At 38.3% G+C, this 22,153-nt stretch overlaps 1 protein-coding gene across 1 annotated transcript in view; it reads left to right on the forward strand.

Annotated features, from left to right (window-relative positions):
• The window catches only part of slc1a7b (solute carrier family 1 member 7b), a 57,299-nt gene that overhangs the window by 12,185 nt on the left and 22,961 nt on the right, over positions 1-22,153 (forward strand). The window contains exon 2 of the mRNA XM_048253624.1: positions 12,655-12,734. Coding sequence (XP_048109581.1) covers positions 12,655-12,734 — 80 coding nt within the window. The remainder of the gene's footprint in view (positions 1-12,654; positions 12,735-22,153) is intronic.

Raw genomic sequence — 22,153 nt, forward strand, 5'->3', positions numbered from 1 at the left:
TGTCTCCATATTTTACTCCATCCCCCACTCTTGAAACTTTTGTGTATGCTTGTTTGTCATGCCTGAGTGTGTGTGTGCGGCTGCACAGAAAGTAGCCTACTGGTGCTGAAAAGGTGAATAGATTGTAGAATAGCCAAAGAAGATGTAGCATTGTTATAAAACCTTTAAAATCTCTAAACAATCACAAGTAGGGCAGTTCATCACAGTTCATCCATTGCAACTGGATTGATGAAAGGTCACTTACACCTGTAGGCTACATTGTATTTGGGGAAAGCAAAAGGTATCAGCATAATGTTATTTATTTATTTATTTTTATGTATTTATAAACAAAAAACATCTCTGTCAGTTCCATGCCGTTTTCAACAGCTATCAAAAACAAAGGTAATTTTTGGATGGATGGATTTTTTGTGAATGTTTCTTCTTCTACATAAGATTTTAGTCATCTTTAGTTCATGTAATACTTTATTGTCAATGCACAAATTAAGTAACAGTAGTCTGAAACGTTATTGTTAATGCACAAATTAAGTAACAGTAGTCTGAAACGTTATTATTAATGCACAAATTAAGTAACAGTAGTCTGAAACGAAATGCTGTTTTACATCTAACCAGTGGTGCAAATAACTGACATGTCCAAATGGGCCTTGATGAAATCATTAGCTAGACTGTTCATACACATTTTAACGAGCCAAAGTTGAAGAGCTTTTGTCCGTTATTGTTCGTGCAAATATAGGCTGATTCATGTTCCCTTGCATTGTGTAACTGAGGTCCATGGCTAGTCTGGCTTTCATCAGACCAAGCTCAATCTTTTAAGAAATCAAAAAATAAATAGCGGGCAGATCAGGCTGGGTTCACCCAGCCTAGTCCATAGGCACCCAATATTGTTTAATTTTCAGATTGAGATATACACGCTCTGGCTATTCTAAATGCAAAAATGCATTAGGGAGTTATGACAAAACTGTAACTAACAAACTAGATCCTAATAGAAAGCTGTTAGCTTCCCTAAGCTACAGGTAGGATTATAAGGTAAGCCTATTTACAACATAAATTGTCAATAGGCTATGCTGGCGACACAAATAAAATCTCCTTTGGAAACCAATGGCTTACGACTTACAGTATCAAGCGGACTTAAACTGCCATATCGTGGCGAAAAGTTGTAATAACATTCACGCAGTTCCATGAGTCAAGGAAAGCGCGAATGAAGTAGCCACTTCTAAATGGGACCCACTACACAGTAGCTTAAGGTGTGTTGCTAAAAGCAGCCATAATGAAATGAAGGTGTCATTGTTTGGATACTTCACACACACGTGCTTTTTAATTTCACAGACTACAACTACCAAGCTGGAATCAAAGCACATCGATTCCCCTCTCACACCCTGCACGCACTTAAAACAAAATAAACAGAAGCGTCTCAGTCTCACATGTATAGGCAAAACTGTATCAGACCGATTGTAGCGTTGGTAAATCTTCCATTGCACAGAATGATTTTGTAGCGCGTGCAATAAATGACAGTCGAAAGATACAAACAGTGCTGCTATACATTTGCTTGGTATAACCGCATTTATAGTTTTCTACAAATGCAATCAATCAAATGGGCCTCCATCACTCAACCAAGCTTAACGGTAACATTACCTAGGTCCTTATTCATATTACAAGATTAAGCATTACCTGCAGTAAAACCAAGCATGTCCGATAAACATCCTCAGATTTATTTTGGCTTCAAGAAGAAATGGGAATTACACTTCATGTGAACATCGTCCTGTCCTTATTAGATGTTAAGCTCGCGGTAAATTACAGTCCTTGTAGGAAGTGTCCATTGTTTTTCCCCAACCCACTTTTAACTTCCAACAAAATTGCGTCTCACTGCAACGATGCGCCATCTAGTGGACAAACGACTACTTATCGCCAATACTGAAAATGCAGCCATGATGATGATGAATATTTATTTTGGCTTTCTTTTGATCCTACTGAGTTTGTAATTATGTATCGGCCGTTCTAATACCGATAGTATGTGGGTGCCTGTGTGTGTGCATGTTTATATGTGTGCACCGCCATTTACAGGCCAATGAGTGTACAGTCACTAAATGTACACATAACCTAATTTTTTTAAGATCCCCCCATGGATGAAATTCTACGAAACTTGGCATACCCCCAGACCCCCAGAGAATGCCAGGTCAATCATACACATAAAATTTGGTGCAGTTCTGAACATCTTAACTGAAGATAGGCGATTAAAAGCAGAATAATATTGCATTTTCATTTTTACCGGAGGGTGAGCAAATCACAAATGAGTGATTATGAGCCAGGTTGATGTGGGCCTTGAGGCCAACATACCATAAAGAGAACTGTGTCTGCCCACAGAGAACTGTGTCTGCCCTACCCTCCTTCGGGGGTCCAGTCCAGGGGGGCTGCAGATCAAAAGCGAAAAATGACGGTTCCATGCTATCCATGTGGGGTACATGCCCACCAAGTTTTGTGTACCCCGGTCTTTCAGTGTCGGGAATCCTTGTTGGTGTATGCGTCACTAAATGTACACATAAGTTATTTTATTGTAGGGCCCCATTGACCGAAAGTACACAAAACTTGGCATGCATTCGGAGGGTGTCATAATGATCCTACACTTTTAATTTCGTGCAGTTTTGACCTTGTCAGCCAGAGATATTGTGATGAAAACACCTCATTTTTTGCTTTTTAATTTTTTAACTAGGTGGCTATACATGAAATAAGTGGTAATGGGATGGGTTGACATGCCCCTTAAGACCAACATACAAAAAAGGTGGACCTCCTAGGCCCTCACGGTTCTCGAGATATTCACAGAAAACTGTCTCCTGCCACCTACAGGCCAGTTGGTGTATAATAACATAAATTAATTTATTGTGTGGCCCCCATGAACGAAATTCCACAAAACTTGGCGTGCATACAGAGGGTTGCATAATGATCCTACACTTCCAATTTCGTGCAGTTTGACTATGTTAGGTCACAGATACCTTCAATTACACCACCTCATTTTTACTTTTTGTGTTTAACTAGGTGGCGCTATACATGATATGAGTGGTTATGGAATGGGTTGACATGGCCCCTTGAGATCAACATAAAAAAAAAATGGTCCTCCTAAACCCTACGGTTTTGAGATATTCACAGAAAACTGTGTCTGCCCTACCCTCCTTCGGGGTCCAATTCAGCGGGGGCTACAGATCAAAACGAAAACGATGGTTCCATGCTATCCATGTGGGGTTACATGTCCACCAAGTTTCGTGTACCCGGTCTTTCAGTGTCGGGAATCATTGACGGAAATTTGGGCATGCGAAAAAGAAAAAAAGAAAAAAAAAAAAAAATCTGACTAAACCTATATGATCATAATAACATTTATTTGATGCATTGTTGCTCAATGTCACTACTCACCATGTCTGGTGGCCTCTTACTCGAAATTTCCATCTAGATTATTAGACAATCTTAAGCGTGATGTAAAATTGCATGTCTGTCCATTTTTTTTAATGGCAGCCGGTGTCAGGTGATTTAACAATCTTTACATGTCATTGGAGTTCTCAAATTATGTGATGTTACTATGACCTGATACAATATTTGACATTGAACTGATATAATGATACATGCATACTTGTGTTGTTTTATAGGCCTACATTACATTGTATGGTATCCCATCAATACATATATGTATTCACATTACTTTCTTTACCACATAGCACAAGTTCATTGAGATCCACATCTTTGGTAAAAAAATATTAGAAAAACTAACAATTGTGTGTATGGTCTCATAAATTAGCATGTTTGGCTTAAGTTTTAAGCGACTATTGACCATGCAATGGCCAAGCCAACCCCATGTGTTCAGAGACTGCAATATCCTGCCCATGCCATATAATCACTGCTATTATGTTAGATGTGCACGTGACACTTGTGAAACAGTGAAACAGTTCCATTTTAAAGCAACTTGTACTTTCATCCTTAAAATCCTTTGCATAATTTAGTACAGTGTCCACATGTCAAAATCCTCAAGTTTTTTCTCTCATGTTATTTATATCAGGATCAACAGAAGAGTGTAGGCTATGCTACTGGGTTAACCCAGTTCTTATATCACAGCAGCACTGCCTTACAGTATGAATGCAGCTTCTCTGGATGTCATTTCATTATTTGTGCTTGCCTGTGTTTTTCTCCAAGGCCACTTGAAGAATGGTCTTATTTTAGTCAGAGTTTTTTTTTCTTCGGATGTTTTTTTTTTTTCTTCAGTAATTTCATGTCAACGAAAACTGGACACATAAACACACACACACAATTACCCCCCCCCACACACACACACTCACAAGCGAAAACACACACAGAGAAGCACACATATACACAAAAGCCAACGCACACACACACATGCACATATTCATTTACATACAGTACACGAAAGTTGCAAGAGTAGGAGATGGAGACAAATTGACAAGCGTGATTTATTTTTGCGGAGAGAATGTGCAGGACTGAGCGGTGGTCATATTTTGTATCACTTTGTGGTACATCTTGTTGTTGTTGTTTGTGTGTGCTTTACAAGGCTGTATATATTTTCACCGCACACACTAACTTGTTTCTCTTGTGCATGCTAAGTTAGGACATGCTTTCTCATTCTCATCAATATTGATAAAACACCTGGGGTTTCTTTACACTGGGAATTTTTTTGTTGATTTTTAAAAAAAAAAATGTATTTTGTTGTTTGGTAAAAAGCCTTAAAGTGAACCCTTTTGCAACATCCATGAAAACATTGTTCATTCAGACATAGTGACCAACAATATTGTACTTTAGTTGAAATTATATTGAGAGATATCTAATATTGTGAGTCTACATTTTTAACATGGACGATGCATACAGTACCTGGTCACATTAATCTTTCCCTAGTAAACTTAAGTTAAAATGGGAAAGAATTGTTAATATTCAATATGACTATAATAAATCATTCATACAGATATACCAAGGACTATTTGGTATTTCTAAAGGTCATAGCTTATTTAGCCTATACTAAAGTATTCAATGAAAATATATGTAAAAGTTCATTATTTAAAACAAACAAATCATTATTGATGAATTTAGTCCAGGTTTACATTACATTTCATTACCAGTTGTATAGGGTACAGTGCAAAAGTGTTTGTGCAGTACTAAAGCTATCAAAATGATTATGTACTGTATGCCACCCATCCCAGGAACTCTCTGTCCAGCTTGCTGAAATCAGGCAAACACTTTGGCAGTCTGAGGATCAAACTGAAAGGCACAGGAGGATCTTCCTCTCTCAGGCCATTAGATGACTCCATGTGTGAACATGCCTACTATATCTCTTAAAATGTGGATCTTACTTTCTAAGATTATGATTTTGTCTCAAAGATTATGATTTATAATCTTAACATTTTTCTTTCCAAGCTGTTCTTTTCTTTGCAGTGCAGTTCTTCAACTCAGGACTTTAATATGTGGATTTTACTGTTGTTTTTTTTTTTTTTTTCAGCAAAAAAGTAGTTTGAAGGTTGTTGCTGTTTTTGCTGTGAGAATTTGTCCAAAGTTCTCCTCACTTCACACAGCTCAATGTAGCTCTTTTCTCTGGATTCTTCTTCTGTTGCTTCCTGTATGTTCATCTGAGTTACACAGTAGACAGGCACTAGTGTTTTCACTTGATGATTGTTCTACCCTCCCCATCATTTGTGAGTCAGTTCAACATTAATTTTCAAGACACTGCTATTGAAACAAATTCTGATAAAAAGACAAAAAGCTATTTGTATCTGACCAAAGTCCGACCATTTCGAATAAAATAAGTGAAGTGTAATGTAATAACATTTATTTGATGCATTGTTGCTTTGTCTAGATTTTCTCTAGATCTCTCAAACCAGAGGTATTTTAGTCTACATTTGTAAAGTAATAACTAAGTTCTTTTTAGGCATAGAGTATGAGCAGTCTGCATTGTCATGGGCTGATGTGTCATGTAACCTGTAAAGTGTGGGCTAGTCATGGTGTAACAATTATCTATGAAGGTATATTTGGTACAAAACTCCTGAGCACTTGTGGCAAAAGATTTTGTACTACTAGCCAAAAGTCACAATCAGTAAAATACCTTCATAGTTGTAGCTTTGTTGCTTTACATGTCTTAAAGAAGAAATCCGGTGATTTTTCTTGAACAACCTTTCAACCAATGAGAGTGACATCTGTCATTCCCTTTAAAAGCAAGCAGCGCAACTTCATACAGCGCATCGGTATTTTGCCAGTCAGCGACGCATTTGAAGGAATCTGCTTGCATGGGCGACCGTATAGAACACAGGGATTTCACTAAACCTTGCTTTACTGAAACCTATTTGTGGCATGCATTCTGCACTCGCCTATTATTTGAACTTAAAGGCAAAGTGAAACTATCATCACCATGGTCTCATAGGCAAAACAGTTCTACACAGTTATTTACTTTCACTATTGATTGACAAGGGGTTACCTTTGTAAACGTAGCCTGAAAAAAGTAATCCTTTCCCCAATAATGCTGAAATGACTGAATAAAAATCCTAAGGCTATTTATCTTGACGTGATGATAAATTTATCTTGACGAGCTGGCGAGACACGCCGCTCCGTCTGGCATCATGTTTTTGTTTGTTTTTATGTAATGTTCGTAATTTTATGTAATGTCATGTTTATTTTTTGTATTGATTTGTCTAGTTAAATGTTTTCTCTCTTTATTTTACGTTATTTTTGATAGTTTTAGGTGTTATTCTCTTAGTCCTTTTTACTGCTTTCAAAGTCGGCTGATGTTGTTAACGTCTGTCCATTGGGAGCTTGCTATGGTTAGCTTTTGCCCTGGGCCTCTTACATCCTTCCCATCCATCTGTGAGCCGGTGCTGCACTTTGCTGTCTGGTCGAGGGGATTTCTCGGGACAGCAGCTGGAACTACTCTGCGAAAGATCTGCCGAGGCCGCCGTGCTGTTTCTGACCTGTGAGCTGCCATGCCAACTGCCTGGAGTCTGGATTGAGCAGACTAACGTTAACGTTGAAGAACTCTGCATTACGGACCAACAAACTGTCGCTGTGATAAGTCCACCGAGTTGCTGATCTACAAGATCGCCCACGACTTTCAGACTGGTATGCTTCCAGTGGTCTCCAGACTAACAAGGCCTAACGTTCACGTTATCTCCAGACTGCCAGTGAGTGTAAAGAACTTTGTTGGCGTTGCATCGGTTGTGGAGACACAGCTGTCGCGCAGTTTCACGCGAGTCATCATTGCCCTTGGACATTTTCAGCCCGGTTGGAAATTGGACTAATTTTATTTTTATTTTTATTTATTTTATTTATTAATTTGTTTGTTGTCTGTCTTGTATGTCTTGGTGTCGCGCAGTGCGCTGGCGACTCGCCACTCCGTCCGGCATCTTTTGCGTTTTGTTATTTCTTAAATGTAGTTCTATGGTGTCGCAGATGCGCTGGCGACTCGCCCGGCTCCGTCCGCTATTGTCTTTGTTAGTGTATGTGTCAATGACAATGTCTTATATGTGGAGCGCTTTGGGTTGCACTCTGCATGTTAAATGCGCTATACAAATAAAACTGACTTGACTTAACTTGACTTGACTTGACTATCTTGCAGAGAAGTTGTTTGGGACTGAGACTTGCTAAGGGCTGCTTACATCTCGTGACAGTGCGTCTTTAGCTGTGCTTTACATGCGCCTTTCACTATAGGGTTTTCTTGGTCAGTGGCATCATGATTTTTTAGAGGGTGTAACTAAGATAGCAATTTTTGGATCATGCGCCAGACCACACCTTCTGCCACACCCCTGGGTGCAGAATAAAAGTGAAGCACATGGCGCAAAATCCTAGCGTGGTCCTACCAGACACTCGTACATTTCATAATGTACAGAGAGTCTGGCCACTTTCCATTGCCAAGCGTTAACTTCCTTGAAGGCGAGTACTCTGTTGAAGTTTAAAACCATTGGATCTTCCCAGAGCCACTCTGGATCTGCCATAACCAATCCCTAACATTTGGTTGTGACGTATGTCATGCTCAAACTAGCAAACTAGCAAACAACACGTCCTCAACGTCTGCCTCTGCCACCCCCTCTGTTCGCTGATTGGACAGGTAAAATTTGGCCTGAGAAAACCCGTGAATATACCGAAATCCCAGACGACGTACTGAAGGAAAATAAAAATTGAGTGCAAGTACGTAGCCAGACTTCCAAAATCCACCACTGGGTTTAAAATAAGAATAATCTTAGCGTCAGGCTTTGCGTCGCGCTTATGATCATCAAAATAGAGCCCTAAGTGTGACCGCCACTTTCTACTTTTGAATACGCGGTTACACTTTACTTGTCAGTATTGACATAAGAGTGACACTGTCATGAATGTGTCATAAACAAGTCATAAACGTTTATGACATAACGCTTCTGTTATTAGGTGACATTCGTTTTTTGTCATAACAAGTTAGGGTTAGGATTAGGGTTAGAAGTTAGGATTCAAGTGTCATGACAGTGTCATATGTTCATGACAGTATCATGTCACTCTTATGTCGATACTGTCAAGTAAATATACCGAATATGCTTTGGATGTGAACGCCACCTACTGTATACAGTGAAAAACAAAAACGCTGGATTTACTAGATTTTATCATGTACATCAGTTGCACATGAATGAAATGTCTAGAATTAGTCCAGCATTTCTCTTTCGGTTTGCAAAATTGATTCATGTTGTGATCCGATTCATGTTGTGTGTCCAATTTGATCAAGTAATTCCAATGAAATTGATTAGGCTTAGGCCTACATGAAATATTAATGTAATTTCAATGTGATCGTATTATACAGGTGGCATGTACTGAGAGTAGGCATTCAGATGAGTACTTAGTATTGCAATGTCAGTGTTAAAGGAAGATAACTTTGATATTTAAGACTTCAAGATGAAACATGCTTAATATGTTGTGCCACGGTATTCAGAAGCATTCATTAAAGTTAGAAACATATAACATGAAACCACTGATTTTTTGTACCTAAATAATAATAATAAAAAAGCATGGTTCATCTGAAATGGTTAATCTGAAAGCATAACATAAGAGACAACTCCGCTCCAAATTCAACTCCTCTTTAAGAAAAAAAATTGCCAACATAGCTGTGTGATTTTCTCAGTGTTTTCTCATTGCAAAGGCTCATTGGAACTCAATGAAATGGTGACACCAAGGCATCCCATGTGTTAATTTGCCTTATTGGTTCAGTACTAAGGTGCTTCACATTAATCTTACATGATACATTGTTGTGGCAAAATATGTCAGATCAACGTAATAACATTGTGTTTGAAAGAAAACATGAGTTTGTTTAATTTCATGTTTTGTGGTTTAGTAACTGTGACAAACCCTCTTTTCCTTTCCCCCCCAGTATATACGCTTACCTTACGTGATGCAATTAGAAAAATAGGTTACTCAATTGGAATGATTATTTAAACACAATAAGGTTGCGTTTCATTCAAAACTAGACTGTTTTATGTAGTTGTAATATAATATGGTTTGATAAATTGGACAGCCCTGACTTTTTCTTTTTTACAGTGTAAGAGTTAACAAACGATCCCAATGAGTGATTGGGTTAGGGGTGAAAATAAGAAAAAGGCTTGGCTCTTGGATTCAGTGATTATGGCTTATCCAGTGGTTGAAGTCATGTATTTAAGTGCAGCATGTCTACTTGCACCTCCTTTGGACAATAATGCATTGATTTAAAATTGCATCTTGAAATTCTCTCAGGGTCTTAGTTTAAAATGCTTTACATTATGAGGACTAGAAACTACGGGGGATTTTAAATATAATGCAATCCCCTTTAGCCCCTCAACTGCACCACTACACAAAACATCTACATACAGTGTGAAGCATAGGGGATTTGTTGATGTGCTCTGCATTGTGCTTTCCTCAGTGTGTTAAATCGATGACAGAACAGATGCTGCTGCAGGTTTCCAATTACACCCTCGCAGACACAGAGGCAGGGCCCCATTGTAAAGGATTACTTGATGATACGTAGTTATTTCTGTCAGAATGGGGGCTCTTTTTTGGGTAACGTTAGAAGACGAGCCTCACAGACATATCTGTGAATAGAAACGGTAGACTCTGACTGAGGCATCAAACGAGATAAACATTTTAACTTCTCTAGTGAGAGTAATTATCGAGGCCTTTCAGTAAATCCTTTGTGTTTTAAAAGAGGGAGAAAAAGAGAATCGTTTTGCACTGGGCATGAGGTGAGGCTCAGCTTAGAGATCTAAAAAACACAGTTGATGTGAACAGGTAGGACTTTGTTGATTCCACAAACGGAATCAATTACAGTAAGGTATTGCTTATTAAGGTTTTCCCAAATTCTTTTATCCTTCTTTATCTAAATCTTCATGTTTTAACTTGCTGCTATGATCAGTGCTCATCACAAACCCGGCAGCAGACACCAATTCATGGATGGGCATTCTCTTTTTTTTTTGTTGTGATTTCCTCTCTATTTAGGATTTAAAAAACATCTTACAATTTATTTATATTTATTTTTAAAGGACCGTCTTAGTATGAAAAGGTAACCACAAAAATAGACAAAAGTTAACAAATTATGCTTGTAGTGGTATTTGTTAGTGGTATAGAAATAGCAATTTCTCTTTACTTTACTCTGTGCCCCTAAGACTTGCGTTATAAGCTAATTAGTTTGTGATAAAACTGGTCACATTCGATTAGCATGAAAACATATCTCAGAGAACGGTCAAACTCTGTACACGTGTTATTAGCCCCTAGGTTCATTTTGCGCAGGAATTGTCCTTTAATGACTGTCGTTTGTACTGCTGTTCTAAATGCAATTTGAAAGGATAGATGGTTGGATGAGTGTTGGAATAAAGACATGTTTGTAATGTGTCCTAATGAATGATTTCTCTCAGAAGTCTATAACTTTTTGTATGTATGGATCAAATAACCTATACTCATCCCTTCCATTTATACTTCTATTTGATTATATCACAGGAAGTTGTGAGGAGTGTCATCAATGAAATCACACTAAAGTCACTCTTATTAAAAATGCACTTTAGGCCTATCATTGTGATATATTGTATTATGTTGATTATTGATATTTGTTAGTTGCAAATGATAGTTGCTTTTTTATCCAGCTTTTTACTAGCCTGGCCCCACCCATCCTATATCTCCTTTCAGGGAGATAATAGTCTGGGACACGATAATTCACTAACATTTCCCTCAGTCTCAGGCCAATCAGCGACAACAGGGGAAGACAAAACCGAAACTTATTGTGATAAACAGTAGCAGCAACACCTGCAAATGTCAAAGAAATGCGGTTGGAAAAATGCAGAAATTTATCTACAGCAAAGGTAGACCCATATACATTGTTTCTGTTGGTGCTGTTTATTGTCAGTTTGTTACATTTAGGTGAAGTAGGAAGTAACGTTAGGAATCTCTGATCAATGTGATTGGTAAGGCTGGACCAATGATTTCAAAGTTCGTGTCCGTTGCGATTCAAGTGTTGGAAAGGAATCCCAGTCATGAGTCATCAGACTATGTTCACTTTCTGAATGAGTTTGGATTTCCATGCTATCTTTTCACTGTAGTTGTGTAGAAATTGACCTAGGCTAAGCTTGTTTAAAAATAAGTAAAGACTGGTATCTTCAAGAAGCCCTTGAAGTCCCAACTTTTCTTAGGGTCTCTCCTCGCCTAACACATCTAACAACCCAACACACCTAATGTGCACTTCCCATGCACTTACCATGTACTTCCCTTTCTTCCCTCCTCTACCTCCTTCTTCTTCTACCACTTTCTCCTTCCACTACACTTTGTCTTGTACTTAACACTTCTGCACTCTCATCCCCTGGTAATAGCATTGATTGATGTTGTGTTAATTGCTACCTAAGGTCTCCTCTGCATTGTAGCTTGACTGTTATTCCTCATTTTTGTAAGTTCTTTTAGATAAAAGTGCCTGCTAAAATGAATAAATGTAAAGACAGTGTGTACTCTCAAGAAATTATAATTATGGATCCTGATGAAATACATGGATGATTAGCGCACCCCCAACAAATCAACTGCTTTGTGTGCTTTCAGTTCTTAACCTTACTACATGATGCCTGTTTTGAGTTGTTTTGAGTTGTAATAAGCATTGTTATTATAGATAATTAAGCAACTATTGATTTCATACCAGAGAAGCGGCAGGAACATAACCATGCATAATTATGAGATTGGTTTTTTTTTTTGAGACATTCAGTACAATAGTGAGTAGCTGTAAAAAACAATGGAGGCAAAGTGTGTTTCGGAGCCTTTGTGTTCAGCCTCACTGATGGAGATGGATGTTTCCGCTGTTGTTTTTTTGCAGATCCACTCTTAGGCTAAAAGGTTAACGATAATAGCACAATTACTACTCATGCCTGGAGAAAGAATCCTGGTCATTCAATTGAATATAAGAGTTGCGAAGACAACAAACAACAAACTTTGTGGAAGTTCTGTCTTCGACTGTCAGTGTTATGTGAGCCAGAATGAAGCACTTATGTACTGAAGTGAGAAGCCATTTATACTGCCCTCACTTTGTACCTTGTTGTACAACTCCAAAAGAACATGATGTATTTTGACACTGTTCCAGAAACATACAGCATTTCATGTGTCAGATACCTGCATGTGTTTCTTCCATCGACCCCTCTAACAGCCTGCCGTGTCTGTCTCTCTTCTCAGGAGGTAAAGTACTTCCAGTTTCCTGGTGAGCTGCTGATGAGGATGTTGAAAATGCTTATTCTTCCCCTCGTTGTATCCAGGTAACCACTCATTTTCCTCCCTGTACCCGCAGCCTCTGAATCATCCCTATTGATTTGTACAGTATGGATAGAAATGGATTGATGGCTTTCTTTGTATGGACAGTGTTCAGCTTCAAACTTGACAATGATGAATGAATGAAGGCTACCACTCATTCAGAGACATCAGCACTATGTTTTATTTTATCAATATGCAATTACTTTATTCATTTCTCAAAGTTCAGAGTATGGGAAATATCTACAAAAGCTTAGAGTTTTGCCTTTTCATGTTGTTGGTTTTGGTGCTTTGGAAAAAGGCGACTGTAATATTGAAATGCAACCCTCAATTTAAAATGCAAACAACACTGACTCCATTAGTTTATTTTCTTTGATATAAAACATATTCATTTTGATCCATTCGTTTGATCCATCCAGAACTGAAACTGCCCTTAATTAGCAGTGCTCTTTTATTCCCTGTAATTAAGTCCATCTGTCTGACATTGAAAAGGGCCCCACCAGAAGAATATGTGTTGCAGCTATACAGTATGTGTTGATATTATATTTGTGCAAAAGACATCAAGATCAATGATACTGTACAAGATTGAAATAGAGGAATGCATCAGAAGGCCTTTGATTGCCCCACATTGTGCCAAAAAAACAACTGTTATTGTAAAAGATGTAAAACTGAGATAAGTGTGTTAATTTTGATGGTCACCGGCGCATTTGAAGGAATCTGCTTGCATGCTAGACCATATGGAAGAGGTATTCCACTAAACCATGTGCATAGCAATTTTTAGATAATGCACCAGACCCCAACTTAGGTTGTTAATTGCCACACCCCTGAGCACATTGCTCAATAAAAGAGGTGGGCATGGCGAAAAACTCGAGTGTACAATAGGAATATGCTGTAGCCTGACGTAGTCATACTCAATTCTAGTCAGAATATGAGTCTGATACTGCTCCATTGGGACGTAATTATGGGGCGTGTTTCAATCGATACAGGGGGGGAATGCCTTTGCACTCAATTGGATAGACCTAACCAATCAGAGCAACAAAATAGCTTACCGTGAGGTGTAGGAAGAAAACACACGAACCATCCTTCTTCTCCTATATTCCCTCCGTTTTAAAAAAAAATTCTGTTGAACAGTGATATGCTACAAACATGTTAAACAGCTGGGAAAAGCTGTCGCAAATCCCTCGAACAGGTGGTCAATCAGAAATTTCAAACGAACGAGGGAACATGTCGCAATGCAACAGCGCTGTTTTCCCTTGATGAAAGTGAAACCACGAGTTTTCCCACATCTCAACTTTTGCCAAAGTTTTCAGAAATAATCGTTTTCAGTGATACAACTTCATTAAATAATATGCATTTTCAATATGGGGTCTTAAAAGTCATGTATCCTTCTAGCCACAGCGTTTTTGTTTCAAACATGAGCCTAATCTAAGCGTGCTCAGATGACGTGATAGACCAGGCGCTGTTGCTCACCTGTCCATCATCGTAAAGCCTGATTTGATTGGTCCGCCCGATATAGGGCGAGCATACTTCCACCACAATAAAGCAATGCCAGACCGAACTTCCCGACCTGTGGGCGGGACTAAGTTCGGAATGGCACCCAGGCTAAATATGCTGTGCATTGTGACAAGAATACGCTTTGCACTGCGCTTTTGACCATCATAATAGAGCCCTTAGTGTTTGTGAATTTCATGTTACTACTCAAGATGTATGAAGACCCAATATTAGTTTGATAACGGAGCTTGTTCTAAATGTCTTCCAAAAACTAATGACATTTCAGAGACCAGTGATTCATGCTGAAAATAACCCTTATTATCTGACACAAAAAGAACTTCTAAGACATTTAAAAGGATTTCAAAAATCAGTCAAATTGTGGGCATGACTCAAAAACTTATGAAAATAAATTGCCCTGCGGTGACCAGGTTTAGAAAAGCTATTTAAAAATTGTGTCTTGGTTTTGGTCTTCTTTTTGTATTGAGGGGTAAACATGATTGATTTGCGCATATCAGTCATCTGCATTCCTGCTTTTAATTTACAAAACTATTTCAAATTACACTGGGAGATCCCCATCAATTAACTGTTTTATATGTATTTTTATTATGTAACCTATTACTGTGATACTAATGCTTATTGCAAAAGGCATGGCAACAAAAATGCATAGAAAAGAATGTACAGTAGGCCTGTTTGAGACATGCAAAACTACAACAGACTGTAGAATGGATGCAAAACTATGGCAGTGAGCAGTACTGTGTCACTGAATTGGGACCATAGTCACATCATACTTAAGACATGTTGCTGAGACCTATTCAATATTATGATATTGGTTAATTATGTAGGCCTAATCAGTGCTAAAGTGTTTACTGACTAAAATGTCATACATAAAGTCAAAGACAGAGCAGTGGGCTTGCCCTTCCAAATGTCATGATTTATTATTAGGTTGCAAATTTACAGTACAATAAAAAGTATTTACTGGTTTCAGGCCTCTGAAACAGTGTGGTGCAGTGCGGAGGCCAAGTTTTGCAAACTGGTATCACTTGTTGCACTGATGACATGAAAACTCCCCTCTCTCCATTGCACTTCTCCTCCAACCCAGTAGTAAGTTCAACATTTTGGATTTGGATGCAGTTTAGGCAAACATTTAATCTCTCTGATCTTTCCATACTCAATCCTGTCTGTAATAATAACCTTTTTCCAGCTGCTAAATTAAATGACACTTTCAAACAGTGGGATCATATGAGCCTTACTACATGCAAAGATTTTTTCCATAAGGTCTTTTCCAGCTTCACTGACTTGGGCAATACCTTCCACATCTCTAAGTCCAGTTTCTCCTCAAGGGGGTGATTTATTAATGTCCAATAGCAAGGAAAATGTTGTTGCTTTTGCAACATTAATACTGTAGCACAATGGAGAATACTTACTGTATGAAATGGCAATCTGCTACACCTCCAACAGCCTCCACGTGGCTTTCTGATATCACAATGTTTTTAAAAATAGAAAAAAAAATCAAATACTTTCTTAGAGGATCAGCCAAAAAATTCAACAAAATCCGCCGTGAGAAAAAGGTGATGATGATAATTTGATTTATGTAATCTGGTAAACCCTGTTTTGGATTATCAAATTTGTCTGTCTAACAATCAGTCACTTTACTTGTTTATACAGCACTACCCAACATGCATGGTGGGATTAAAGACTGGTCTTAAATAAAAAGTAGATGTTCATTAATTATTCAAGACTTTGGTGCCACAGTCTCTCGCTACAAGATAAATAGCAGAATATCACTTTAACCTGGGTTGGTGATAACTTCATTTCTCGCATTTTCTCACATTCTCTCTGGTCAAAATCTGTGACAAATTTATAACAGCATCAGCAGTTGTTCTCTTATATATGTAAGGACTGATGTATATGTTAAACCATCTGTTGACCATACTGAACAGTAGAAGAAAATGCATTGTAATGTGTAATACTGTGAGGGACTTCAGGTGATCAGATCGTAAAATTAAAAAACTCACCTAAAGCAACAGGATTTACTCCTTCTCCTTTCGTTCTTCTGCCAAAAATATGTATAGCATGAAGTGCATTGATGTTGCGTTGATTGCATTGGAATCCAGTAACTTTCTTGGTGCCATAAGTGTCATAGGTTTGGGCATATAGGTATGAACTGAAGAGCATCATTGGACATTTATCAGTCTTTGCATTATTGCAATATTGCAGTATTGTAATTGGCTCATTCATTCATTAATTCCCTCACTCTCCATCTTAAGATAGTGTGTGGTGAGTGTTCTGGCGCATAATGGCTACCGTGCATCACCCAGGTGGGTGCTACACATTGATGGTGGTTAGTGAGGTTCCACCTTCACTGTGAAGCGCTTTGGGTGTTTTGAAAAGTGCTATATAAATGCAATGTGTTGTTGTTGTTGTATTGCAGGGTGCCTTCTTAGCATCACTCGAGGCTTGTAATATATCATTCACAACTTCAGTTTCACTGAAAATCTATGGAAAGATACCTCATTTGATTGATTTTTTTAAATTTAGTGACTAAATAGAATGTGAACTTTTATTGTCATTACCGATATGGGAAATGACAATGGGAGACCATTTGTAAGAGGGATTTTTTTTTTTCATTTACACAAATAAGCACATTAAATGAACAGTGCAGTGCATCAAAATTAATGTTTTATATATGTTTAATTCCATTTTGAATGAATTAACTCTCATTACCAAAATACCGCAGCATATCGGTAATGATTCTCCACAGTGTAAGATTCAATGACATTAACAATATCATGATGTGAGAGAAGAGAGAACAACTGAACTTGATTCCATGTTAAACCTTTTGTCCCAAGTGATGCATCATGGGTCTGCTTGTTAATTTAAAGGAACAGTGTAGTTTTTTATAGGCAGGTAAACTCTGCATTACGGTAATGAGAAACATTTATTGTAACACAATAGTTTTAGAATAAATGTAATATTTCCTTTTGCAAAATACCATAAAGATCTATGTTAACCATAAATATATTTTTACACAACCTTGCATAATCTTCTTCAATGTATTGAAATTGATGAAATTGTGTTAAAATGTTAATAAAAATGTCTGTCCCTATAGTGTTCTTTAAAGTATTTGTAGAAAATCTCTTAGTTACTATTAGTAAAATATTGTTTTCGTAAAATAGAACCCGGTTCACTACAGCTTTATGAGAATCACCCAGGTACTGTAGAAGCCTAGATCACACTAAAATGCAAGATTCCATTACCTACTACTTTTGTGTCCCTTTCAGCATTTGTACAGAGAGAAACCAATATGTGCAGCTCACATCTTTTAGTGGCTTACCGTTATTCACATGTCAAACACAAGGCTGCTTAACAGTAGCTTCCCTGGAAGTGTAGCCTACCATCTTTCATTGCTGTAGAAACATGGTTGAATTTGGGGGATGACTAAGTGTTGCCCCTTAGCTAGAAAACTCTATATTCGTCATTTATGAGCCTTGTGAAAAGCATAGCTTGCTGCAGCAATTTGCATTCATTTCTGAGATTAAAACAACAACAGCCTGTGACTTTATCAACATTCCCACCCCCTCATATGCACATGCATACACACAAAAACACTTTTCATCGGAAGCACCACCAGAAGTAGCACCACAACAATGAAAACATTCCTGCTCACATGCACAGCAATTAGAGATAATTAATCCTAAATTTAAAAAAAAAAAACTCATCCAGCTAAATGCAGGGTAGAGGTTGGTTATGTGGATTAAAAACTGGTAAGGCATACAGATTAGAATTTCTCTGTTTTTTGACAATCTGATATTATTCTGCTATGGCAACCAGGTAACACATAAACAGAATCAAGAAACAGCTATTCTCACAATTTATTTTAATATAACGATGGCAGTGGGTCATGAGCAGACCGTGATAATGATCATTTGATTTATGTAATATGGTAAACCCTGTTCTGAAATAACAAATCTGTCTGTCTAACAATCAAACAGTCACTTTATTGGCTAATACTACCCAACCTGTTGCTTAATGATTATGTAGTAGCTATTTGTAAATTTGTAAATTCTTCAAGACATTGGTGCCACAGTCTCTTGCTACAAGATGAATAACATATTTTCACGTTGGTGATAACCACAGAGCATTTTCTCACATTCTGTCTGGTGTATGATGTATCGATGTATCTCTTCAAAACATCTATTCTCTATTTTATATATATGGATCATGAAGTGGAGCATGTCTATTAATCTATACATCTGTACCAAATGTAGTCTGCACATGTTAATGCACAGACATGGCTCATAATGCCATCTGTATTGGCTTTGCTGCAAAGCTATTAACACTGATTGTGGCAACAGCTTGTAGCCATCAGTCAGATAGTACCAGATTTCCCAAAGTGGTAAAGAGAAAGCTCTACATGCAAAAAGCTATCCATGAGAGACATATTGTGATGTTTTGTTTTGACAAAATAAGATCAGATGGGACCCAGTAAATGGCAAAACCGAAAACCGATCATATGTCTGTGTACACAGCGTACAGTGCTGACATGTTGTTATGTTTTAAAATGATCACTAAATAACATGCAATACACATATACACAATACACATTACCCTCTCCTTTTTTCATTTTAAATAAAATGAGTGACATACTTTTTACAATATATCTGTATTAAACTGTTGACCTAAAGTAATCTTATTCACTACAAGTAATTTCCCACTTTTTATGTTTTAGGCAACTGCTAGTATCATTTTCCAATTCCTTCCTTTTTCCTAAGTATATGGCACTTCTGAGGGTATATGGTGAGGTATTTTCTCTGTAGAAGGACTAAACGCCCGCTGCGACAGACCCCACTGGGAAAACACTGGGGCGAGACAGGGGCTGTCGTGACCGAGAGTCTGCTCTTTTTCTGTGTCGGCTATGTGGAGGAAAATAGACTGGACTTTTTGAGAGGACCTCCAGCAGCTGTGTGTGGTAGACTGTTTGATCTACATGCTTTAAGAAGCATGCCAGAAGGCTGCACTCTGCACAGCGACAGGAAATTCTAAACTTTGAAGGTATAAAATGTCTATAAAATGTTTATCTCGCTGGACAGGCCTTTTATGAGCAAACGTTCTGTTGAATTTATTGCTATAGCACTTTTTTTCTCAGAAATGTGCTGAATATCTGTAAAAGACAAACAAACATACTTCTTCACTTGATTCACCATTATGTGAAAGTATCTTCTGGAAAAATCAATGTCATGTGCCTGCAGGTGACATTGATTTATGAACTCCATTTGTGGAACAGATCAATTTAGCTTTGATAGATTTCCAAAGCTGCCATTTGTACATGCTGTCAAACTAGAAGGGCTTTCATACTCAGGTCTTCGGCATAAGGGGGCCATAACTGCAAAGCCTGATGATCAATCAAACAGGGAAAAGGGTCTCAACCATCTGAAGTGCAGATGTACTCTACAAATGTATAGCCCAATAGAAGTCTCTTAAAAAAAACATAGTCCAGTATTTCCCCATACAACTTGTGGAACCATGACGATAAATGTGGCCAGTGGTTTCAGCACAGTCATGTTCTTAATACAAGTAGCTGAAAGGAGAAAAGTGCAGGATGATCAGAATCAGATCATGTTGTTCAGTAAGAAGAGACCATTACATCAATATTCCGGTACTTTATTTGGTGATTCACATTCAAAGAGAACAGTAGATGTATGTGAATATGATTGGAGTTTTTATGTTCCATTGCATTGACATTGCAAGATGACTGTTTCATTCATAGGTGATTACTGGAGAGATGAGGCCAATTGCATGTTGCTCAAACCTCCCCTCTCTTCAAATTGAAATTCCGGATGCAGCTGTCGCATTCTGATCAAAGCAAAGGCTTTGTGTCATTTTTTCTATGACTAACACACTCAGTAGAGATGCTGTTTTGTACTACCAGCTATTTCCCCATATATGAGGTGGTCATCTAACAAACGGAGAGAGAGAGCGACAGAGACGAGGTTGCCACGGTACCAACTATATGCTGTTGATTCTGGCTGTGGAGCGAGGGCTCGTCCAATGATCTTCTCCGGGTCCTGTGTTGCCCGGGGAATGATTCAATAGGGTGAAAGCCAGATTAAGTGGAGACAGGCATGGCATTTTCTTAATGAATCCACCACCACACCACCACACTGGTTCATCGTCATCAGGGGATTACCCATTAAGCATTTCTCTGTGTGTGTCGGAACCCTGACTGAGTGGCCAGTGTGGGCTGCCACCACTGCTGGACAACTCGCTGTTTCCTGTAGGTTACACACAATAAATTGTTAAGATTTGCACTTGTTTTTAGAGAATTGCCTTGATGTAGTGAATTCATAATGCCACTTTCATTATTGATGCATTTCAAGATATGTTTGATTTACATGCTTATCATGCAAAATATTACATTACATATTTTATATATACATTAGATTCTTAATCGAAAGGATGTCCATATTTGAAATAGGATTTTGAATTGAATGAAAAGACAGACATCACTTTGTCCTCTAAATATCCCTGGATGTTGTTTTACACTATGTCAGCATAAGGTAATGTTCTCCCTACAGGAGAAGCAAATCAGTTTTTTTCAGGCACACTTTGTGTTTACGAAAACTTCCATCTCGCAGCAGTCAACAACATGAAAAACTATATCTCTCTTTGTTTAACCTTTACATGATGAGAGATGTCCGATGACAATCACTACTATGTAATCTCAGCTGGGGTTATCCAGATGTTGAGTGGCAAGCAGCAGTCAGTCTTTTATAGGCCACAGGATTCGCTAATCTTTTGGAAGCCACTCAGCAGGCTGGTGCTATGCTGACTGCTCGTGGTTGCATGGGCTTTTTTGTTTTACACGTTTTTTTTCCCCCCATGGTTTTTGACTTCGACCAGCTGTGGCTGGGTTATTTTTTTAGTTGGTTGGGTTAGTTGTTTTTTGTTTTTTTTTGCGTCCCTGTGGTTGTGGCTGAAACAGCAACTGTGAAATCTGAAAAGGTCCACATACACACACATACAAACACACATTGTGAGAGTATTCAGAGAGAGGAAAAACTGTGTTTCTTTAGTGTCTCGTGAAAAAATCTCGGCAGGACCCAAATCAATCGCCAATAGCTACACACTGAAGTGGCAGAGTGTGACTTGAAAGAAATGTGGCATTGTGTTCACGTGGCCTTGGTTGGTGAGAGGACTGCATGTAGATGTTGTCATGGCTAAACGTTCATTTTTAAAACTGAGCAACTGACCAGCCAGTCAAAGGCAATTCAAAACGAGTCAGAAAGTTGAGACAGGACCCATCGTCAAAATTTCGGTGTCCACCACTCTAGTTCATCCAAAACAAACCAGCTCAAAGTGCTAAATACCGGAATTATCCTTTAATATACCTTTAAAATTAAATGTTCATACAATGTGACATACAGTAGATCATTGCCGTTTACTTTGGGCCTGATAATTGTGAATACAAGATCAGTCAGACAGTGTCGTTTCCCATTGCTTGGGCCTTGTCCTTAAGACATCTATTAAGTATTTGTGTTTATTAGTGTTTTTTAAATCTAAATCATAGTCTAGTCTGCAGTCATGTGCGGTCTGTCTAACTTGTTGGTCGCTGATATGCAGCTTAAAGCTTTAAGCAGTGTGGGCTGTGGTGGTGAACATATCGACTAAACTTGTACTGTCCTGCTGTTTGGTTTATTGCCTCACACTGAAAGCATGAGTGTTTTGATGACAAGCTGCACTGCTTGCTTCACAGCACAGGGTCACAGCATCGACAGTAATTGTCAGTAGGTGGTGAGTGACCAGTGCTGGCCCAAGCCTTTATGGGGCCCTGAGCAGAATTTGATTTGGGGCCCCCCTCCCTAACCCACATAGACACCTGTGCTTCACTATTATTGATACAAATGTCACTCTATAATGTAACATTATAAATTGTATT

This window comes from Alosa alosa, chromosome 9 (assembly GCF_017589495.1).
Source record: "Alosa alosa isolate M-15738 ecotype Scorff River chromosome 9, AALO_Geno_1.1, whole genome shotgun sequence".
Lineage (NCBI taxonomy): Eukaryota > Metazoa > Chordata > Actinopteri > Clupeiformes > Clupeidae > Alosa > Alosa alosa.